Source organism: Symsagittifera roscoffensis, chromosome 2 (genome assembly GCF_963678635.1).
Source record: "Symsagittifera roscoffensis chromosome 2, txSymRosc1.1, whole genome shotgun sequence".
Classification (NCBI taxonomy): domain Eukaryota; kingdom Metazoa; phylum Xenacoelomorpha; order Acoela; family Convolutidae; genus Symsagittifera; species Symsagittifera roscoffensis.
Window position 1 is genome coordinate 30044203 of NC_087063.1, and position 18738 is coordinate 30062940.

General features: G+C 33.2%; 2 protein-coding genes across 2 annotated transcripts in view; one reads left to right on the forward strand and one right to left on the reverse strand.

Annotated features, from left to right (window-relative positions):
• LOC134839792 (uncharacterized) overlaps positions 1-18738 on the forward strand; it is a 76068-nt gene that overhangs the window by 14254 nt on the left and 43076 nt on the right. Inside the window, exons 3-5 of the mRNA XM_063855414.1 lie at positions 142-286; positions 707-866; positions 3681-3866. Coding sequence (XP_063711484.1) covers positions 142-286; positions 707-866; positions 3681-3866 — 491 coding nt within the window. The remainder of the gene's footprint in view (positions 1-141; positions 287-706; positions 867-3680; positions 3867-18738) is intronic.
• On the reverse strand, positions 10256-11430 carry LOC134840713 (sulfotransferase 1C3-like). Its single transcript, XM_063856707.1, has one exon. The coding sequence runs from the start codon at positions 11303-11305 to the stop codon at positions 10403-10405; it is 903 nt and encodes a 300-aa protein (XP_063712777.1). The 5' UTR covers positions 11306-11430; the 3' UTR covers positions 10256-10402.

The window sequence follows — 18738 nt, forward strand, 5'->3', positions numbered from 1 at the left end:
ATACCGAAGATGAAAAAATGCTTTTGGTTCAGCTTGTGTCAGATTGGAACCTCGATATATTTTGTTTGGTGATATATCGTACTCAGGCAATTAAACGCTTACAAGTCCTGCTCGGATTTTATGCAATGCTATTGTTTTCAGGGTGTGTCCATGTATTCTGCTGTTCACCCTGAGCACCCTGCCCCAGATTTGGGTACTGGAGTTGGACATGATGGAGGAGAAACAGAGGTACCAGGAGGAAGGCATAAAGTCAGCAGTCGAAGTGGCAGTAGAGATGCAGAGACAAGTTAGTATTCGGAGAGTGATAAGTGCTAAGTGACTAATCATGGTTCAATTTAGTGCCAAGGAAGTCCGAGATAGGATCAATGTTTGAGAAAACCGATTTGTGGGAAAGAAAACTAATGTTTGAGAAAACCGCCTTTGAAATCCACAGTTTAAATGAAAATAACGTGAATTTTCGAAAGCGGCGACTTTTTTGAAAATTGTGAAGTTATTTTTGAAATAAAGACAATTTTTCTGAAATATTTCGCTCTTTAGCTGCGCACATGGTAGTTTTGATTCTTTTATGTGTTAATGAGCGATTTTCCATCTGTTGTGAAAAAGAGAAGCGAGGCGCAAATTTAATTCACTGAATCCGTTGAAATAGTTCAATTTATTCGAATTTTAGTATTGATAGATATGAATTCTTCACCTTGACCTTTTCCAGGCTCAAGTGGATCCGGAGCAGTGCTCATTGGCCGATCTGGTTGCCCCTGGGGACCCGATGGAGGACTTGATAGAGCAACAGATGGCCGAGAGCTACAGCAAAACACATGTGCAAGAGAGAAATCCTTTCGTGAGCGACGTCCCACAGCTATGGAAGAAAAGTGAGTTTATCGATAATAAGTTAGTATTCATAAACAGACAGAATTACTATAGTCTCTTCGGATTCCGTCCTTTAATTGGTTCATTTCCAAAATCAGGACCTCAAAGAAGGCTTGTACAGTATCCAATGTGGTATCATATAACTTTTTTGTGGCTCTTCGTATACGATAGGTGATTCAGACTGCGTTGTGGATAAAGAAATAAGTCGCTCTCACTAACTCTAACATCAAATTGATCAGATTTAATTTTTTAAAACCATATATTGCCTTTTATTGTCCTAATTTTGATGCTCAATTTCAATCAGACCAAAAAAATTGACCAACGTTAGCCCAACTTTTAAACAATCCAAAAAAAGTTCATTTTGTTCCTACCACCCTCCTAGATTGAGCATTTTTCACGCAAAGTCAAGTACCTTAAAAACCGCTCCTAAGGCATCAACTGTGAAAATCATATGAACTCGCGAAAAGAAATTTGAAAAAAACTTCTCTCAATATTTTCTTTTTTGTTTTGCTCTAGTTATTGTGGTTTGTACACTACTGTTTGCACAGTCACCGGCTCTACTCGTTGTTGTTGCGTCTTTCGAGAAAGTCCGTAAGATTTATGCTAAAGGTGGTTTTTTATTCAGTCAATTTTCGACTATTTAACAAAGTTTTTGACGAATTTTTTTATTAAACCATCTACAAAATATTGCCTGTGATCATTTTTTCTTAAAATAAGAGTGTTTGAAATTTGCTAATTTGGCAAAATTTGGAGGATTAAAGTGCGATAAATTGAGTTTTTATCTCACGCGTAAGCGGCAAGTTAATGCGTTTCAAATTGAATTGAGGCCAGCAGTTTAGTCCTTGTACCATACTGAACTTTGACGTTTAACTTATTCAGTGAAAATTTCATTGTCTGTTGTTCATAATTTAGCTAGAAATACTCACAGCTAAATTCTACCATCGTTACCAGATGCATAAATTCTTAAATGGAACACTTTTCAATCCCGTTTTCAATAACATCATGGGACGTCGGACGAAGTAACAACACGCATTCGAAATTTATATGAAAACAAGACTGGTCATATGTCATATATCAGGGCAAAACCCTGAATGTTCCTACTACACTTAAGGCCAATTGAAAAGTTTTTTTTTGGTTGAATAATTGACAAAAATAATTGAGAAAAAAAGTTATTTTTTCTTCATTTTATCCCCCGGCACGCTACGTTAATTTTTAAGGTGTCATTAGCGTCTCGTATTGTGATAATAGGATTAAATTGCAGGCCTCAATTCAATTTGGAACGCATTAATTTGCTTCTTACGCGTGTTATAAGTACGCAATGTATCGCACTTTAATTATCCCCAACTGGCCAATTTAGCAATTTTCAAACGCCCATAGCTTTGCAAAAAAATGATCACAGTTGAAATTTCTTTTATAATGTGAGCTTAGGATAGGAATATTTTTCAGATGGTATAAAAAATTTGTCGAAAATGCTTAGTTAACAAGTCGAAAATTGACTGAGTAAAAAATCCACACCAAGCATAAATATTCCGCACTTTCTTCCATAGTCGGAACAATAAGCTCAATTACAGTGCAATATCTTTGATATGCGAGAGTTTTTTTACTTTTGCTCAGCGAGTGTATTAGTAGGCACCTTCTTTTTTTTACATTTGCGAAGCGAGTGTATTAGTACGAACCTTTTTTTCCAAGCTATGTCGCAAATATGGGTGCGGCACCCCAATAATGGTAGGAAACCTTTACAGCTTTTTTTATAGCATATGCTCTGACATTAGAATTGTAATAAGTTAACACAGTTGATGCATTTTTAAATCATCAAACGAAACGAAAAAAGTTATGTTGTTTCAAACAATATAACAGTAATGACAATTCGATTTCAGAAATTTTCCAACTCAATATATCTTGCAATTTTTTGAATTGCTTAATTTATACATAATGTGGCTTTATGCTTTGCAATTTGTTACTTGCAAAATTAGTGTGGATGCCTTCAGTTTGTTATATTCCAAATTATTACATGCAAAATTGAGTCTCTTTATATTTGGTGCCACTTTTGCTGAATGGCTTGGCAAGTTATCAGCATATCTAGCTGCTTTATTCGTGATCAGAGTTTGTCGTTTGTTAAGCTTGTGTGGCTGAGTGGATAGTTTGTGAGACTCAAAATCTCTTGATTGCATTAGGTCGCTGATTCGAAGCCTACACGTAGCCCAGTTTTTGCTAAAATCGGAGGCCTATTTCTACTTTTTCTGATTTCACTTGATAGAGCTGCTTTTTGGTTGTGTTCTCGCAAGTGTTTGCGTAGCGCAGCTTCGCCTCTGTGTAAAACAATACGAGACGCTAAACACAAACTTTGTATTTTGCATAGCGTGTGGGCTGATAAAATGAAGGAAAAAATAGAGAAAAAGGAACATTCCGGGCTTCGCTCTGATTCACGGGTAGTCTTGTTCATAAACTATGATGAATGAACGCGTATGTTTTGTTTGTTTGCGCAATTAATTTGGAGGTGGAATTTGCCTCGATTTAGCTTGCTCTTATTAACGCAGAAAATTTTAACACGGGTTACTTATTCTTCAAAGAACCAAATACGTTTCAAGTATATTTTTGTTCAGATTGATCTCTTTGTGGTTGATTGTAGTTTCCAATTGAAAGAGTTTGCTTCTAATTATCGATAGTTGTATGCTTTTCGTCTTCTTGAAATTTACGACTAGGTTCATAAACTGATCAGCATATGCCCAATAAAACTTCTGAAAACACATTTGTAAATCTTGTTAGACGTAAATATAAACAAGTTTTCATAGCAGTATATTCTTTGGTTTGATTAGGCGCCACAATAAAATCGGACAATGGCGAAGAAAAAGAACTGATGAAGATAATAGATGACAACTTCGATACAACTGACCTGGACAAATGCTGGACCATAGGTTACCAAAACTCAACCGTCGTCATCAACTTCAACCAGGTGCTGATGATACAAAAACTGGTCCTGTACACTGGCAACATAAACCTGGGTAAGAGCGTCACATGTTTTTTATTCCCTCTCTCATAAAAAAGTGCATTGAAAATTATTTTATTGTTACAACTGTTGAAATTTGTCCTTGATAATGTAACACGAATAATATGTAAGCGAAGTGCTCAGAGGGAATGTGGATTCGATTCTCATTCAGTCATTTATGATGCCAGTTGCACCCTCCTGCCCCTAATTGAACCATCATTCAAGAATAAAAACCCAGTGTGACAGTTGACCAGATAGAAGTAAAGTACTGCAGATTCAGTTCCAAATTAAACTGGACGCTATGATTGAATTATGCAATCAACCAGAATCAGGTGTATTAACCGGAAAGTGTGGTCTAGGTAGAGACGAGAAAGAATTCTGGAAGAATATGGGTAGTACGAGATGAATGATTAATTCCTGATTTTTAATCAGACATTTTAGTCTCCATCAAAGTGCAATATTTACCGTATTATTTGGCTAGTCAATGAGTTTCCGGAAATTTATAATTCCTGGAAATTTGTTTTTCGATTTTATGTTCAAATTGCCAGACAGGAATGAGGGACGGAAATGCCTTCCGCCTGTCTCCCTCTGGTTATATTAAATAAATTCTGCCTGTTTTAAGTAGATTCGAAAATTCAGGCGGTGGATTTAAGATTTTGGTTGGGATCAGTGTTGTTTTTTTTTAAAAATCGATCAAATTTACTTTCTGAAACCTCATAATTTATGAAAAAGAACTCATTTGTGGCTTAGTTCTTTTGCTTTGGATTTAAAAAGGCACGAAAATGTCTTTTTTGGTATGTTTTGGAAACTTCTTTTATTCTCGCGCCCCTTAAGTTGAGCTTTTACTGCTCTACAGGCACTTTTTCCTCGCATTTATATGATCATTGCCTCGAGGAAAGTGAATTACCAGGGTTTGTGCTCTAACGTTCTATCTGATTATCAAAAACAGTTCTCCGCAGCACGTTAATAACGAACGCAGTAATATATTTTTTTTTCATCTGAGACGGATAAAAGTCGGATTTTTGTGCATCAGTTTTAGTAATTTTGTTTTTCACTCTGAAAGTAGTTTCTTGAGTTTTGGTGGTAAATTTTGGTGCTCCTGATTCGTTGGAGAATCTGGCTCATGATTTCATATCATTCAAACTGTTTTTAAGTGTTTATAAACACCTGAGAGTGGAGGGAATTGCACAGCTGTCCACACCTGCTCTTAACCCCTGTTATTAAGAGTAACGAACGTAGTGAAGACTCTTATATAGGTCTTGCTGATTTTTTTTTGTTTTTTTTTTCAGGAAAAAGTCTTAAAATTTGTTCACGCTCAATTTTGGTTTTTCGCGGTTTGACTTGTGATTTCTTTTTAAGTTCAGTGCATTTCTATTGTTAAAAGAAAGGCAAAGTCCATTATTGAACAGCAAAATTGTTAAGGTCACGAAAAATTAGTTCGACTTTAATTTTGAAAATGGAAATAAATTATCTGATTCCCCAGCGAAATAGAAGTTTTACATATTGATCCAGTTTTCTCAAATTGGGTTAATTTTTTATCAAAAAGTGTCAATCATAAATTGTTGTACGAATTCAAACAGCTTTACGGCCATCTACTTTTTTTATTCGAAATTCAAAAGTTGAAGATTCCTTTTTTTTCAGTTTCCTTCTTGCGTTCATTGCTCTTTTCCAACTGTCAGTTGGCTATGTTTGCTGTATTATATAGCGAAACCAATTTTGAAGCTATGTTGCTCACTTTTTTTATAGTTTAACTGTAGTTTTTTGGGGTTTTCATACCGCAAAAGCCATGTCCTCTGATTGGAGAAGAATTTTTTTGCTTTTTTTTCTAATCAATGGAGAACAGCAAGTGAAATTCGGCAAAATAAGCAGAGCTATCAAAATTAAGAAAATGCTATTTAGAAGTTTTACACCTCTGCTGATCTTATTTTTTTCCGATATCTTCACACGCAAAAACTGCAGTCCAACTTGACCTTGAAACTCGGAAATCATCTCGTAGTTAATGCATTTTTCTGAACAATATCTTGATTTGGGTATCTGCTTAAGCACTCGAGCCGTTTTTCGAATACGCTGTTTATCTATCTCTATATAATTATCGAGTAAGATGTTTTTCATTATCATAAGGCCTAATTGTTAAGAAATACCACCGGCGCAACTTTTAAGAAGGCTTAGATCAGAACATTCAGAGCAACCATCGAAAAGTTTAAAGTCTGGAATAGAATCATTTTTAAAAGAGTCCGGAACTCTATAAAACGGTTAATCCGATTCAACTACAAGGCTCGACAGTACCTGCCCACTTTTTGTCCAAAATTTTCTGTTAACAGATTTCTTTCATTCTGAAGCGAATCAATTAAAATCAGCATCTTCCATGCTTAGAAAATAAAATTTTAACAAACCCATTGGCGGTCTATGAAATAATTTTGATAGTTGGAATAGCTTGCTATAGTCTATGAAATAATATGAAATTTTTCAAATACTCATAGCTTGATTAGCTTGTTTGGAAAAAACTTATTGTAATTTGATTCGATCTATGAAATAATTTGATACATTTCATAGGTCGAATAGCTTGCTGAAGAAAAACTTGAAGTTTTCGTGAGCCGATTTGCTTCACGAAATATCTTGAAATATTTCAAAGTTTCATAGCTGAAAAACTTTCATAGAAACACTTAAACTTTTCGCCATCCGTTTCGGTTGATGGATTAACTTGAAATTTTTCAAACTTTCATAGCTTGAATAGCTTGTTTTGAAAACCTTTAAATTTTTGCAACTTGATACGCTGTATGAAATAACTTGAATTATTCAAAAGTTTCATTGCTTAAATAGGTTGCTAAGAAACACTAAATTGATTCGCTATAAGAAACGAAATAATATTTTCAGAGTTCCCTTGCTTTAATAGCTTGCATAGGAAAAATATAACTTATCGCGAAACGATTCGGTTTAAGAAACTCCTTGGATTTTTTCGAAGTTCTCAATCAGCTCGCTTAGAAAAACTAATTTTTCGCCAAATTTTTCAGTCTAAGAAGCATTCTTGAAATATTTCAAACTTTCATAGCGTAAACCGATTCAATCTATGAAGTAACTTGATAGAAATGTTTCTTGTGTTTGTTACAGTTTTGACATAGTATGAGGTTGATGCAGGCTCGTGTCGTTATCTGTTTTGCTTTTACTAAATTTGAAAAATCCAAATAAAAAACTTGTACGGTGATTATTACGCAGTTGTCTTTGTACCTTAAGGTCGGGGTTTCAAGTCCAGGTCGGACATTGTTTTTTATAGTTTATATGAAATTGAAATTTTTTTCTCCACGAAAAGTTAAATCGTCGGACTTTCGTTTGTCTGCTGATATTCTGTTGGCGTACTTGCCTTATCGTGGATTTTTCTCGTATTTCAACAATTCTCATCGTAGATGCAATTTTTTTGGTTTAATCATGTAATTTGTAAAATTAGTAGCTCTGTCGTTGTATACTTTCTTCCTGGTTTTTCTTCCTGTTTTTTTTCAAAAGTTAATTCGACTTATTTGTCATTGATTAGTTACCTTATTTTGTGTCGCTTCCAGCGCAATACAAACTCGAGTAGTTTGTATTGCAATGTTTCAAAGTTTTAAAACTTAAATGCTGGAAATTTCTTAATTGCAACACATTTTGTCATTTTTTTTCTTTATGGGTCAATGGTCGTCTAGTTATTGGTGTCGGCATAGTAGCCGCTCGGTAAAGGCTGAAAGCTTATTTAATAATGATGGTTGTGCTTTTCGGAAGTGCTTCTGAAATTATTTTTGTTTTCCCCATTTTTGTATAACCTCTGTGTAACCTTAAAAAACAGAATACTCAAGTGTTGTTTTTCTTTAATGTGGATGTTGGCTACTTCAAATGCAGCGGAAAAGCTTTCCAGCAGAGCGGAGTTTGTTCTCATTTGTTATCGAAAAATCAAATTGCTCTTACGTTTTGAAGGCAATTTTTTCCCTTGTGGTTAATTATTGCCATTGCGATAAGCAAGAATTTGGCAATCGGGTACTAGACTTTTTTCCCGTAAATAACTTTAGTCACAAAATGGTCAATTTTGTAGGAATGGTAAATTTCAGGACATGTTCTATTTCATGAAAATTCAATAAAACTACCTATTTTTTAGGTAGCAAATAGATGTATTTTGTTTCAGGAGTTGATTTTTTTTGAAATAGTTTTATCGATAATGTTGAATTTTATCTTTTGTTCGGGTTCGTGGTTTTCGGTCTAGTTTTTGTCAGTTCAATTTCCGTTTTTTAAAATTGAATTCAAATTATCTGGTACTGCTTGTTATCCGCTTATTTTGTCAAAATTGATATTATTGTGATTTTAGAATTTTTAACTAAAACTGAAAGTTTAAGTATTTAAAAGTTTTTTTTTCCGATTAAACGGTTTCGGCTTATGTTTTAGTGCAATAGTTGTAATTATTGCAATAATTGTAGTTATCTAAACAGAGATTGCAGTAATTGATTGTCAGCAAACAATATATTGTCAAAACAGAATTTACCACCCCTGATTCCCGCTATTGACGATTTCGTTATTCAGTGTCAATGAATGTAATTCAGACTTTTACATCGGTCGTGATATTTTTTTTGGCCCAGGAAAAGTTAAATTTGTCTCGGCTCGAATTTACTTTTTCTTAGTTTGACTTTTAATTTTTTTTATTAAGTAAGTTCAGTTAATTTTTTTTCTAAAAGGAAGGCGAATTTCACTATCGAACTCCACGTGATCGACTTCTCATTTCAAAAGTGGAGTTTAGTTGTCAGAGGTCCCAGCGAAGAAAAATTTACCGATTGATCCAGTTTTCTCAAATTGGGTTAATTATATCAAAAAGTGTCAACCATAAATTGTTCCAGAAAAGTAACAAGCTTCAATTTATGAGTTTTCAAGAAAAAACAGATGGCCTGAAACTTATTTGATTTCCTAGAAAAATTTAAGATTGACTTCGTTATGATAAATTTAACCCAATTTGAGAAAACTGGATCAATAAGTAAATGTCGCTATTTCAATAAACAACTCAGTATTTTTTTTCTTATTGCGTCCATTGACTTCATTTTTTGTTTGGAAAGAGCTATTTTGCTATATTTTTGGTATTCGCGGCAAGCAACTTCAAATCGGCCCCTGTGCTGAACTTTTTTTGCATACTAGAGAAGAATTGCTCAAATGATGGCTTTTGCGTTGGTAAATTAGGCTGTCTTGCTTGTCATATCTGTAAACCAGAGGATTGTCATAGTGATTGGGCTCAATTTATCGTATCTGAATCTGAAACAAAGCAAAAGGTAGACTGCCCACGAGGCTTAATCCTATCAGTCTCTCCTGTCTATCAATTTTGTCGTGTTCAGGAGCCAGTGGATTACGATTTGAATGGTTGAAGATTTCACAACTCTACATGAGGTAGATACGTCACGACGTGAAAGTTTTTTCAGCTAAACCTAGCATGGTTACTGTGTTTAATTAAATTAGGTACTGACAGTGATCAGCTAAGACCACTTGCAATTTTTAATGTCGTGCGTTCTTGGCATTCATTTACCTTAAACATACTATCTGAATTTGTTTATTTTGTCTGTGTCTTGAGTTTTACTTTAAGTGTCGCGATTGCTTTATCCCAATAGCTTTTACTTTAGGTTCCGTGCCTCCAAGAAGTTATAAGGAATGATTTTTGGAAGTAGTTTGGTTTTAATTTTTATTTACCTGTATTAAACGAGTCTGGCCTGGAGTATAAATCTAACCTTGTGTTTTGTCACTACAATTACTTGCAACTTATGTGGCGCATAAACGAAAGGTTGACCACTTCGAGCCTAAACAAAAATAATCAACAGCACTGATTTTGCGGGTAATATTCTTCAAAGATCGGAGCTTCCTGTAAATTTAATGGGAAATGTTCTCTTAAAAAAGAAACTTAGTTTTGTTTTGCTTGCATTGTCAACTGTTCCCTTAGGTTTATGACAACAAGCCTTTCCTAGAAACTATTTTATGAACCATGCGGCCCGAATATGAAAAAAACAAGCTTGAATTTTGGCCAGTTCCTATTCCGTTCACGGGTGCTAGATTTGGGTTGGGCTTTGTGATGCTCACAATTTTATTACATCAGTTCGGGGGGGGGGGGGGGGGGGGGAGGAGGTTTGGTCATTATTCAGAGGTGTGGGGTTGCGTAGAATAGAGTTTTAACGTTATTTTTGATGACATAAGAACGCTCGTAGGTGATCAATTTTCATTCGCCTGAAAAGGCATTTTCTTAGTCTCGAGAAGAACCCATCTGATATTTTTTTGTAATTCGACTAGGGGTGTGGATCTGACAGAGGAGTGGATTACTCTTTCGCTCACATTGTCCTCTTACAATTGTTTTTAGCTTTATCTAGGCTATTAATAACAAATTCTCTAAGCTTAACTTCTTCTTCTAGGACTCAAGAAAAGAACAGAAGACAATTTTTAGAGAGAAAAATGGCGATTGCCGATATTTTTAACCACAATATTGTGTTCGAATGTTTTTTTTCTGGCTACTTGCACAGCAACGGGTTACTCTTGTTTCTCTTTTAAGAAGTTGAAGCAAAACATGATTTATTCCCCAACTAGATCAAACAGTGCCTGTGGGTATTTCTTTTTGTTCGCTTCAATCCACTGGTCAAATTTCTGGCATTGCTCCTTAGAGAAATGATTTATCCAGTCGCCCGAAACGCCTTTACGTACAAAGTTGTCAATGCCGGGACATAATGTTGTCTTCTTCATTGTCTCTACATTTGTCTCTTGTTTAACCTGTGCTATGATTTTATCAGTGACTTCGATTTCTATGAATTTAGCAAGTCTGCGCACGTTTGTTTCAAAATCGTCTAACAATTTTTCGTAAGTTATAACCAGTGTTCGATTGGGGTTTGTGTTACAAAAGTCTAACCACTCGGCATTGTATTGACACCAATCGCCATTCATAACACAGCCTTCAAGAAACATGTCGAAATAAGTATCGAAATCGAACTTGAAATTGAGAGTGGAATCCCCCTTGTGGAAGTTGAAAAGACTTACTAAAATGTCCCTGGGGTTACGTAACACAAATAAAACTTTGCTTCTCTTGTGAACAGATTTTGGCGCAATGGAAAGAGGAACATGAGTTTTGATGAATCTAGGTACATCTTGTTTGATTGCTATTTCGTACCCCGAATAATTCAGATTACAAGAGTGATAGTAGTCGAAATTAAGATCCAGATGCGGAAATTTTGCAAATAAGTTGAAGTTTTCAGTTGAAATTGCATCGGAGCCATGTTTTAGGCCAGAAATAATGCGTTGCGTGAAAGTAGTGCCGCTTCGGGGGTATGTTGCAAGTAAGAGGTCACGAGAGTCAAGAGGAAAATCAGGAATTTTCTGCATGTATTCTCGGCCATAGAATGGGTACATGAGAAACCCATTTGCAAGATATTCACCATCAATTTTATCAAAACGGTGCGTGCTTTCTGTAACTTGAACGGCCATTGCTTATTGTAAATTCAAATTGTTATCTTGGTTACATATTTGAGAAATTTCTTATCAATGAATAAAGTACAGCTTCAACACAGCTTCAAACAGCTTTATTAAACACTATTCAAAACGCAGTTTTTTGCATTGTTGATCTCATGCCAACAAAGCGCTTTGAAGTCACAAGTTGACGCCTCTATTTTGAAAGAAAAAATACTTTAAACTAATAAGCGAGCTATGAACTCATGTCAACAAAATGTAGTAAAAGCGTGTTTTGCACTCGGAATGGTTTATATTTCTCCTTATTTTTTCCTGTGTTCTGATGTTTTCCCTTGTGTTGACAATTTAACAACAAAACTGCATGATTTCTTTTTGCAAAATAGTCTATGAACCTGTAGCGTGCCGAGAGGGGGGGGGGGGGGGGGTTTGCGACATATTTTAGTTCCAAGGTCAATATTTAGCTAGCTAGGGGGTTTATTTTCAATGCTAAAGACGCACCGATACCATCTTTATTTTGCAATGGCAACCTCTCCGGCGTCATAACAAGACCGCTGCAAATGTATATTTTGTTGCAGGAAGTTTCAAGCACTATAGTATTTTTTCTTGGTCATAAAACGGTTTAGTGGCAAAAACTGGCTGAAACAAAATTCACGGTCCTTGGTTATCAATAACAAAAACATGACACTACAACAACTAAAGCTCAGGGGTACAGCAGAAAGAAATGTTCAGTCTTTTTGAAGCCGCGTGAAGTGCAAAGTGTTTATACTTTGGTATGTTTTCTTTTATTTCGAAAAGCTACAGTATGGAATATTATGACCAGCCGTTGCTCGAGCTTCATAAATTTTCTGAGTGAAATTAAATCTACTGAAGCGATTGTGTCTAGACATCGAAACTATAATGAAATTTTTCATTAATAAAAAGAGATAAGTCAGTTTCCTTTTTTTTAACGAAAAATTTAATTTGTTCGGTTTAATTGTTCTGGGTGAACTGTTCTTCAAAGCAATTTCTCTTGTTTACACAAGCAAAGCTTGTATTACTGTATTAACTCTCTTTTTTCCAACCTAAGTCGCAAATATTGTTGCGACGCAAATATTGTTGCGACAAAATGTGTTCATTTTGAAAGTGTTCTTTTTGATCAATAACCAGCTATGAAGTACAGCCATTGATATTAACACAGACTATTATATTTTAAATAGCATTATATTTTCAAGGTATCATGGATCTGTAGCGTAGAGGTAAAGAAGGAGACCCGCAATAAAACAAGAGGGTTCGAACCTGGGAAGGGTCGGATGTTTTTAATGAACTTTTTCGTATACTAGTTAAAATGGGTCTGCTCTATAAATTGAAACCGGTTAGTTGGTAAGTTTTTTTTCGAATTGACTGGTACTACTAGTGCGTCATAATTGGTCACTTAGTAATTATGTAGACTCATATGCGTGTGTCATTTAAGAAACTTTGTAGACTCAAAGTTTTACTTATTCAGTTTTTCCGAGTAGAGTTATCGGTCATATTTTTGCTTGTGTATGCGAAGTGCAACTTCGCCTCTGTGCAAAAGAATGTTGTTACCTTCTGTGTGTGCAATTCTATTTTTCCGTTGACTTTGTTGCTAAGTTTTTTTAACAAATTCTGAATTTTCCTCAAAAAATGTTGCTCCTATTGTGATTCGGTCGGCTCAATTTCTGAAAATAATTTTTTTCTTGAGTCCACCGGAAATTTCGTGTATCAGGGTCTTGTGTAATTTCTCCTAATATAATTAAGATGATTTTAATTGTTTAAGAAATTTTTACACATTTTTTGACAAAAAGTGTTTGATTTTTTTTGTAAATACAAGCGTTATCAAATCGGAATATAGATTTATTTTTTCAAGTTAACAATTAGTATTACAAAATCACTTGAAACATTCGTGATTATCAGTTGGCATAAATGTTCTGATGGAATGTCTGGCCTTCAGATATTTTGGAGCTTTTCTGCATTTAAATCGCCTCTCTATTTTTTTGTTGGTTTATGGCTCAAAGTTTTTGTTTTTATTTTGGATCAACAGTCGTTCACCTAAAATTGTCTGCGTTGTTATCACTTGATATTTTGATAACTTTTATTTTTATCACGGGGAATTGTGTTTATCTGCGACTTCATTCAAATGAAACCGTATTCGAGATAAACATTTAAAAAAAAAATTAATTTTGGCTAGCTGCATTACTATTTTTGTGCTTTATCACAATTGATATGGAGCTCCGCTTCGCTTCTGTGTTTTGGTAGGAGCGTTTTTGGGCGTCATACACAGCAAACGACGACTATTGTTTCATTTTGAGCGTTAAAGAAGAAAGATAATGTTGACTCATTAAGGTCGAGTTTTTTTGAAGGAAGTTTCTGAGTTACATGCTCAAAATTATTTTTGTTGTAGTTTTGATTTTTGTCAAATAAAATTCTAATTATGCTCTTCAATTTTAAAAATAGAAAGCGCAAATAACGTGACTCTCAGTTTCAAAACGGACTATGAGTTTCTAGTGGAACGCAAACTTTGAGGTGATCCAGCTTTTTCAGATTGACATAATTTTTATATTGTTATTTTGCGTATTTGTGAAGTTTGCTGTTCAAATGATTTCCTGAATAGTAGGACAGACTGCTCTCTGCAAGAACAGATTTGTAAACTGTTTTATAGTAATTAAAAGTTGATAAACGTAGTGAAGACTCTTATACATGTAGTGATGATTTTTTCCCCAAAAACTCAAGGTTTATTCTGGCTCAAGTTTGATTTTTCGCAGTTTGACTTCTTTTTCGAATTCTTGGTTTATTTGTAAGTTCATTGCAGTTTTTTGTGCTAAACTGAAGGAAAACTCCACTATCGAGCAGCAAAAGTGTGAAGTTCACGAAAAAAATCATTGACGTCTAATTTTCAAAAATGGACAAATTCCCAGCAGATTAGAGAATTTTTTTTGATCCAGTTCTCTCTATCTAGAATAATTTTGAGTAAAAATTGCCAGTCGTAAACAATTTTCAAAGAAATCTTTTGTGAGATTTGTTTTGCCTTTGCGGTAAGCAAGGGTAGTACAACATGGTACCAGACTTTCTTTTCCCCTAAACAACTTTGTCCACAGAATTCGCACGTGAATTCGTTCGTATTTTTCTGTAGAGGTAAATTTGCAGATTAGTCCGAATTAGGTTAGGTATGCGCCTTGTGTGATTGTTATGAATTCCTTTAATAGTATATGTGTCAAAATTTTTGGTTTTTTAGGCACTTGAGTGTCGGCTTTAATTCCGTCGGCTCATTTTCCTAATAGTTTTTTTTTCAATTACTTTTTTTTTGGTTTTCAAAGAGTAGTGTAAGTCTCACAAAATGTTTCGGACAAATCCAAATCATCTTCCCAAATCCTTTCTAAAAAATTAAAATTTTTGAAAGTGGAAAAAAAATTTAAAATGTTCGATTTTTTTTTGAAGTTTTTTCAAAAAAAAATTAGAATTTTTTCAACGTTTTTGTTTTCAAATTGCGAAAAGTTTTTAGTTTTAACCTTTCATGCTTTTGTTTGTTTAATCAGCTTTTTTACCATATTTTTTTCTGGTGTAGGTTTCGCAATTTTTTGTTTACTTTTCTGTTAAGTTTTCTTCAACAATTGAAAATTGTCTCATTACTTTTTAGCCCATTTTGTTTTAAAAATTAGCTGTTTCAATTAAAAATGGAAACCAAGCAAGGCTGAATTGCCAGCAAATCGGATTCAATTAAATTCAAAAATTCTGTTAATTTCAAATAAAATTGCTAGTCAATTTCATCGTTTTGCAAAGTCAATTTGAGTTGCCGCTTGCTTATTTTTGTTCCTCCAGTTTTGCCAAGTTTCATGTGCTAGGATGGTAGAAATGGGACCAAGAAAGCTTGAAGGGATATCAAATCAGAAATTTTTAAAATCAAAAATTTAGATAGTTTTTTTTCAGAATCGCTAGACGAATTTATCATTTTTCCTTTTTTTTTGTTCGCCAATTAAAAATTGTAATTTTTTCTCACGTTTAAATAATTTTGATCTGTTTTTGAGCTACATCTTTTTTATAATAGTTCAATGGCTGATTTTTTGATCTCTTGGTAAACCATTTTTTCACTTAACTTGTTGCTCTTCTCTGATAGGTTTTTTTTCGGAAATTTATCTTTTTTGTTCGCTAATATAAAAATTGTATGGTTTTTTTTCTCACTTTTAAATAATTTTGAAATGTTTTTGGGCTCAATCTTTTTGGAAAATAGTTCAATGTCTGATGTTTTTCTTTGAAATTTGGTTTTTTGTATGATTTTTTTGCTAAACCGTTTTTTCAGTAAACTTGTTGGTCTTCTCTGATCTTTTTTTGTGAAAGTTTTCTTTTTTGTTCGCAAATTAAAAAAAATTATATGATTTTTTTCTCACGTTAAGTTAATTTCGATCTGTTTTTGGGCTATCTCTTTAGTTCAATGGCTGGTGTTTTTTTTCGAAAAATTGTATTTTTGTTTGGTTTTTATTAATAAACTTATTCCGTTTTTTTTTTTCAGTAAACCGTTTTTTTAGTAAATTTATTGGTCTTCTCTGATTTTTTTTAGAAATGAAAATTGGCGTTTGTTTCCACTTCATAACTGTTCAAAGTCCTTCGATTTTTCTTAAACAAAGTTTAGTTCTTGTTTTTTTTTTGCTCCAATAGTTTTTTTATATACTTTTTGTTGAACTCATAAAAAATAAGTTTTTATTTTTTGAATTGTTTTGGAATTGATTTTCGAAAGTTTTCAAAAAAAAATTAGAATTTTTTCAACGTTTTTGTTTTCAAATTGCGAAAAGTTTTTAGTTTCAACCTTTCATGCTTTTGTTTGTTTAATCAGCTTTTTTACCATATTTTTTTCTGGTGTAGGTTTCGCAATTTTTTGTTTACTTTTCTGTTAAGTTTTCTTCAACAATTGAAAATTGTCTCATTACTTTTTAGCCCATTTTGTTTTAAAAATTAGCTGTTTCAATTAAAAATGGAAACCAAGCAAGGCTGAATTGCCAGCAAATCGGATTCAATTAAATTCAAAAATTCTGTTAATTTCAAATAAAATTGCTAGTCAATTTCATCGTTTTGCAAAGTCAATTTGAGTTGCCGCTTGCTTATTTTTGTTCCTCCAGTTTTGCCAAGTTTCATGTGATAGGATGGTAGAAATGGGACCAAGAAAGCTTGAAGGGATATCAAATCAGAAATTTTTAAAATCAAAAATTTAGATAGTTTTTTTTCAGAATCGCTAGACGAATTTATCATTTTTCCTTTTTTTTTGTTCGCCAATTAAAAATTGTAATTTTTTCTCACGTTTAAATAATTTTGATCTGTTTTTGAGCTACATCTTTTTTATAATACTTCAATGGCTGATTTTTTGATCTCTTGGTAAACCATTTTTTCACTTAACTTGTTGCTCTTCTCTGATAGGTTTTTTTTCGGAAATTTATCTTTTTTGTTCGCTAATATAAAAATTTTATGGTTTTTTTTCTCACTTTTAAATAATTTTGAAATGTTTTTGGGCTCCATCTTTTTGGAAAATAGTTCAATGTCTGATGTTTTTCTTTGAAATTTGGTTTTTTGTATGATTTTTTTGCTAAACCGTTTTTTCAGTAAACTTGTTGGTCTTCTCTGATCTTTTTTTGTGAAAGTTTTCTTTTTTGTTCGCTAATTAAAAAAAATTATATGATTTTTTTCTCACGTTAAGTTAATTTCGATCTGTTTTTGGGCTATCTCTTTAGTTCAATGGCTGGTGTTTTTATTCGAAAAATTGTATTTTTGTTTGGTTTTTATTAATAAACTTATTCCGTTTTTTTTTTTTCAGTAAACCGTTTTTTTAGTAAACTTATTGGTCTTCTCTGATTTTTTTTAGAAATGAAAATTGGCGTTTGTTTCTACTTCATAACTGTTCAAAGTCCTTCGATTTTTCTTAAACAAAGTTTAGTTCTTGTTTTTTTTTTTGCTCCAATAGTTTTTTTTTATATACTTTTTGTTGAACTCATAAAAAATAAGTTTTTATTTTTTGAATTGTTTTGGAATTGATTTTCGAAAGTTTTGCGAAACTTTGCATTGTCATTTGTGTTTTTTAAGAATGGTTTTAAGTTTTTTCCGATCATTTTTGTTGTTTTTTTAACTAATTTGTCTAGGCTTCTGAAAAATTGAATATTGTTGTTGGGTTTTTATGTCTTTCATTTACTAATTTAAAAAGTTACCAGAGTTAGTGGTTTTTGGTTCTTTCGTCAATGCAGTTTACCAATGCAGTTTACCCATGGTTTGATGGCTTGTTCTCGGAATACTTCGATGCATTGCAGGCAGGCTCCAAAAGTATGTTGGAAGTAGGCTTATTTGTTGCTTATTGTTCCGACGTTCGATACGAAAGTAACGGAATATTTGTGCTCGGGGTGGTTTTTTTTTCTTCAGACAAATTTTGACTTTTTATCTAGCCATTTTTGACGGAATTTTTTTTATATCATTCAAAAAGTATTGTTCTCCTCAGCTCAAATTTGAAAAGATATTTCACCTGTGATAATTTTTCGTAAAGTTGAGGGGTTTTAAGATTGCCATTTTGGCCAATTTGGGACAATTAACGCGCGATATATTTCGCGCTATTAACGCGTAAGCGGAGAGTTAATCCGTATTAAAATTGTTCCAAATTTGTTGAAAGAAACTTATTTGCCATAATTGATTTGTTACAAGGAGCTAAATCTATCTTTTTGTACTTTAAATTGTGTGTGGGGGATGATTTTCATAAAAAATTTCAAATTTAAATTTTTTTTTTTTTCATTTATTTTTTGTAATGTTATTACTGCTCCATAAAACCTTAAAAGGCAGTCAGAACATTCAGGGCTTCGCCCTGATACGAGCTGTCTTGCATCTTTTTAAAAACTGTTTTAGCAAAAATTTTGTTATGTAATTTTTTGATAATTTTTTCTTGACTTACAATTTTTTTATCGCAAGTGGTGCGAAGCTGTGCTTCGCATCACTTGCAATGCATAAATTATAAATCAAGAAAAAAAATATCAGAAACTCAGATAACAAAGCTCTGCTTCGCATCTTAGTCGAAATCTTTTTTTTTTCGGTTACCTTGTTCTGATATACTTTCACACTGTTCTTAAGGTATGTTCGTTTTTTCAACGCCGTTGGCTATGGTTTGTTTTATATTCCGCAGATTTTTGTCCCATTAAATTTTACTAAAAAAACACTGTTGTCACCAGAAATCAAAAATCTAGTCTGTAACCTATCTTACTCTGTAGAACTGAATTCAGAAGAAAATGAAGAAAAGTTCTAATCTGTGAAATTTGTTGAGTACAATGAGAGGGCTATATCTCATAGTACTCAACAAATTTCACAGATTAGAACTTTAACCGTTTCAGAATTCCTGACCTTTTTTTCCAGAAAAATTAAAATCATAAATTTATTTTAAGTTTTTGAGTGTCATTGGGAAGTTAATGTCATAAATTGTTTTGAGTTTTGAAAAG

Bases quoted from the DNA above. Each gene is read 5' to 3' on its own strand.
- LOC134840713 (XM_063856707.1), bottom strand. From the start codon at position 11,305: ATGGCCGTTCAAGTTACAGAAAGCACGCACCGTTTTGATAAAATTGAT.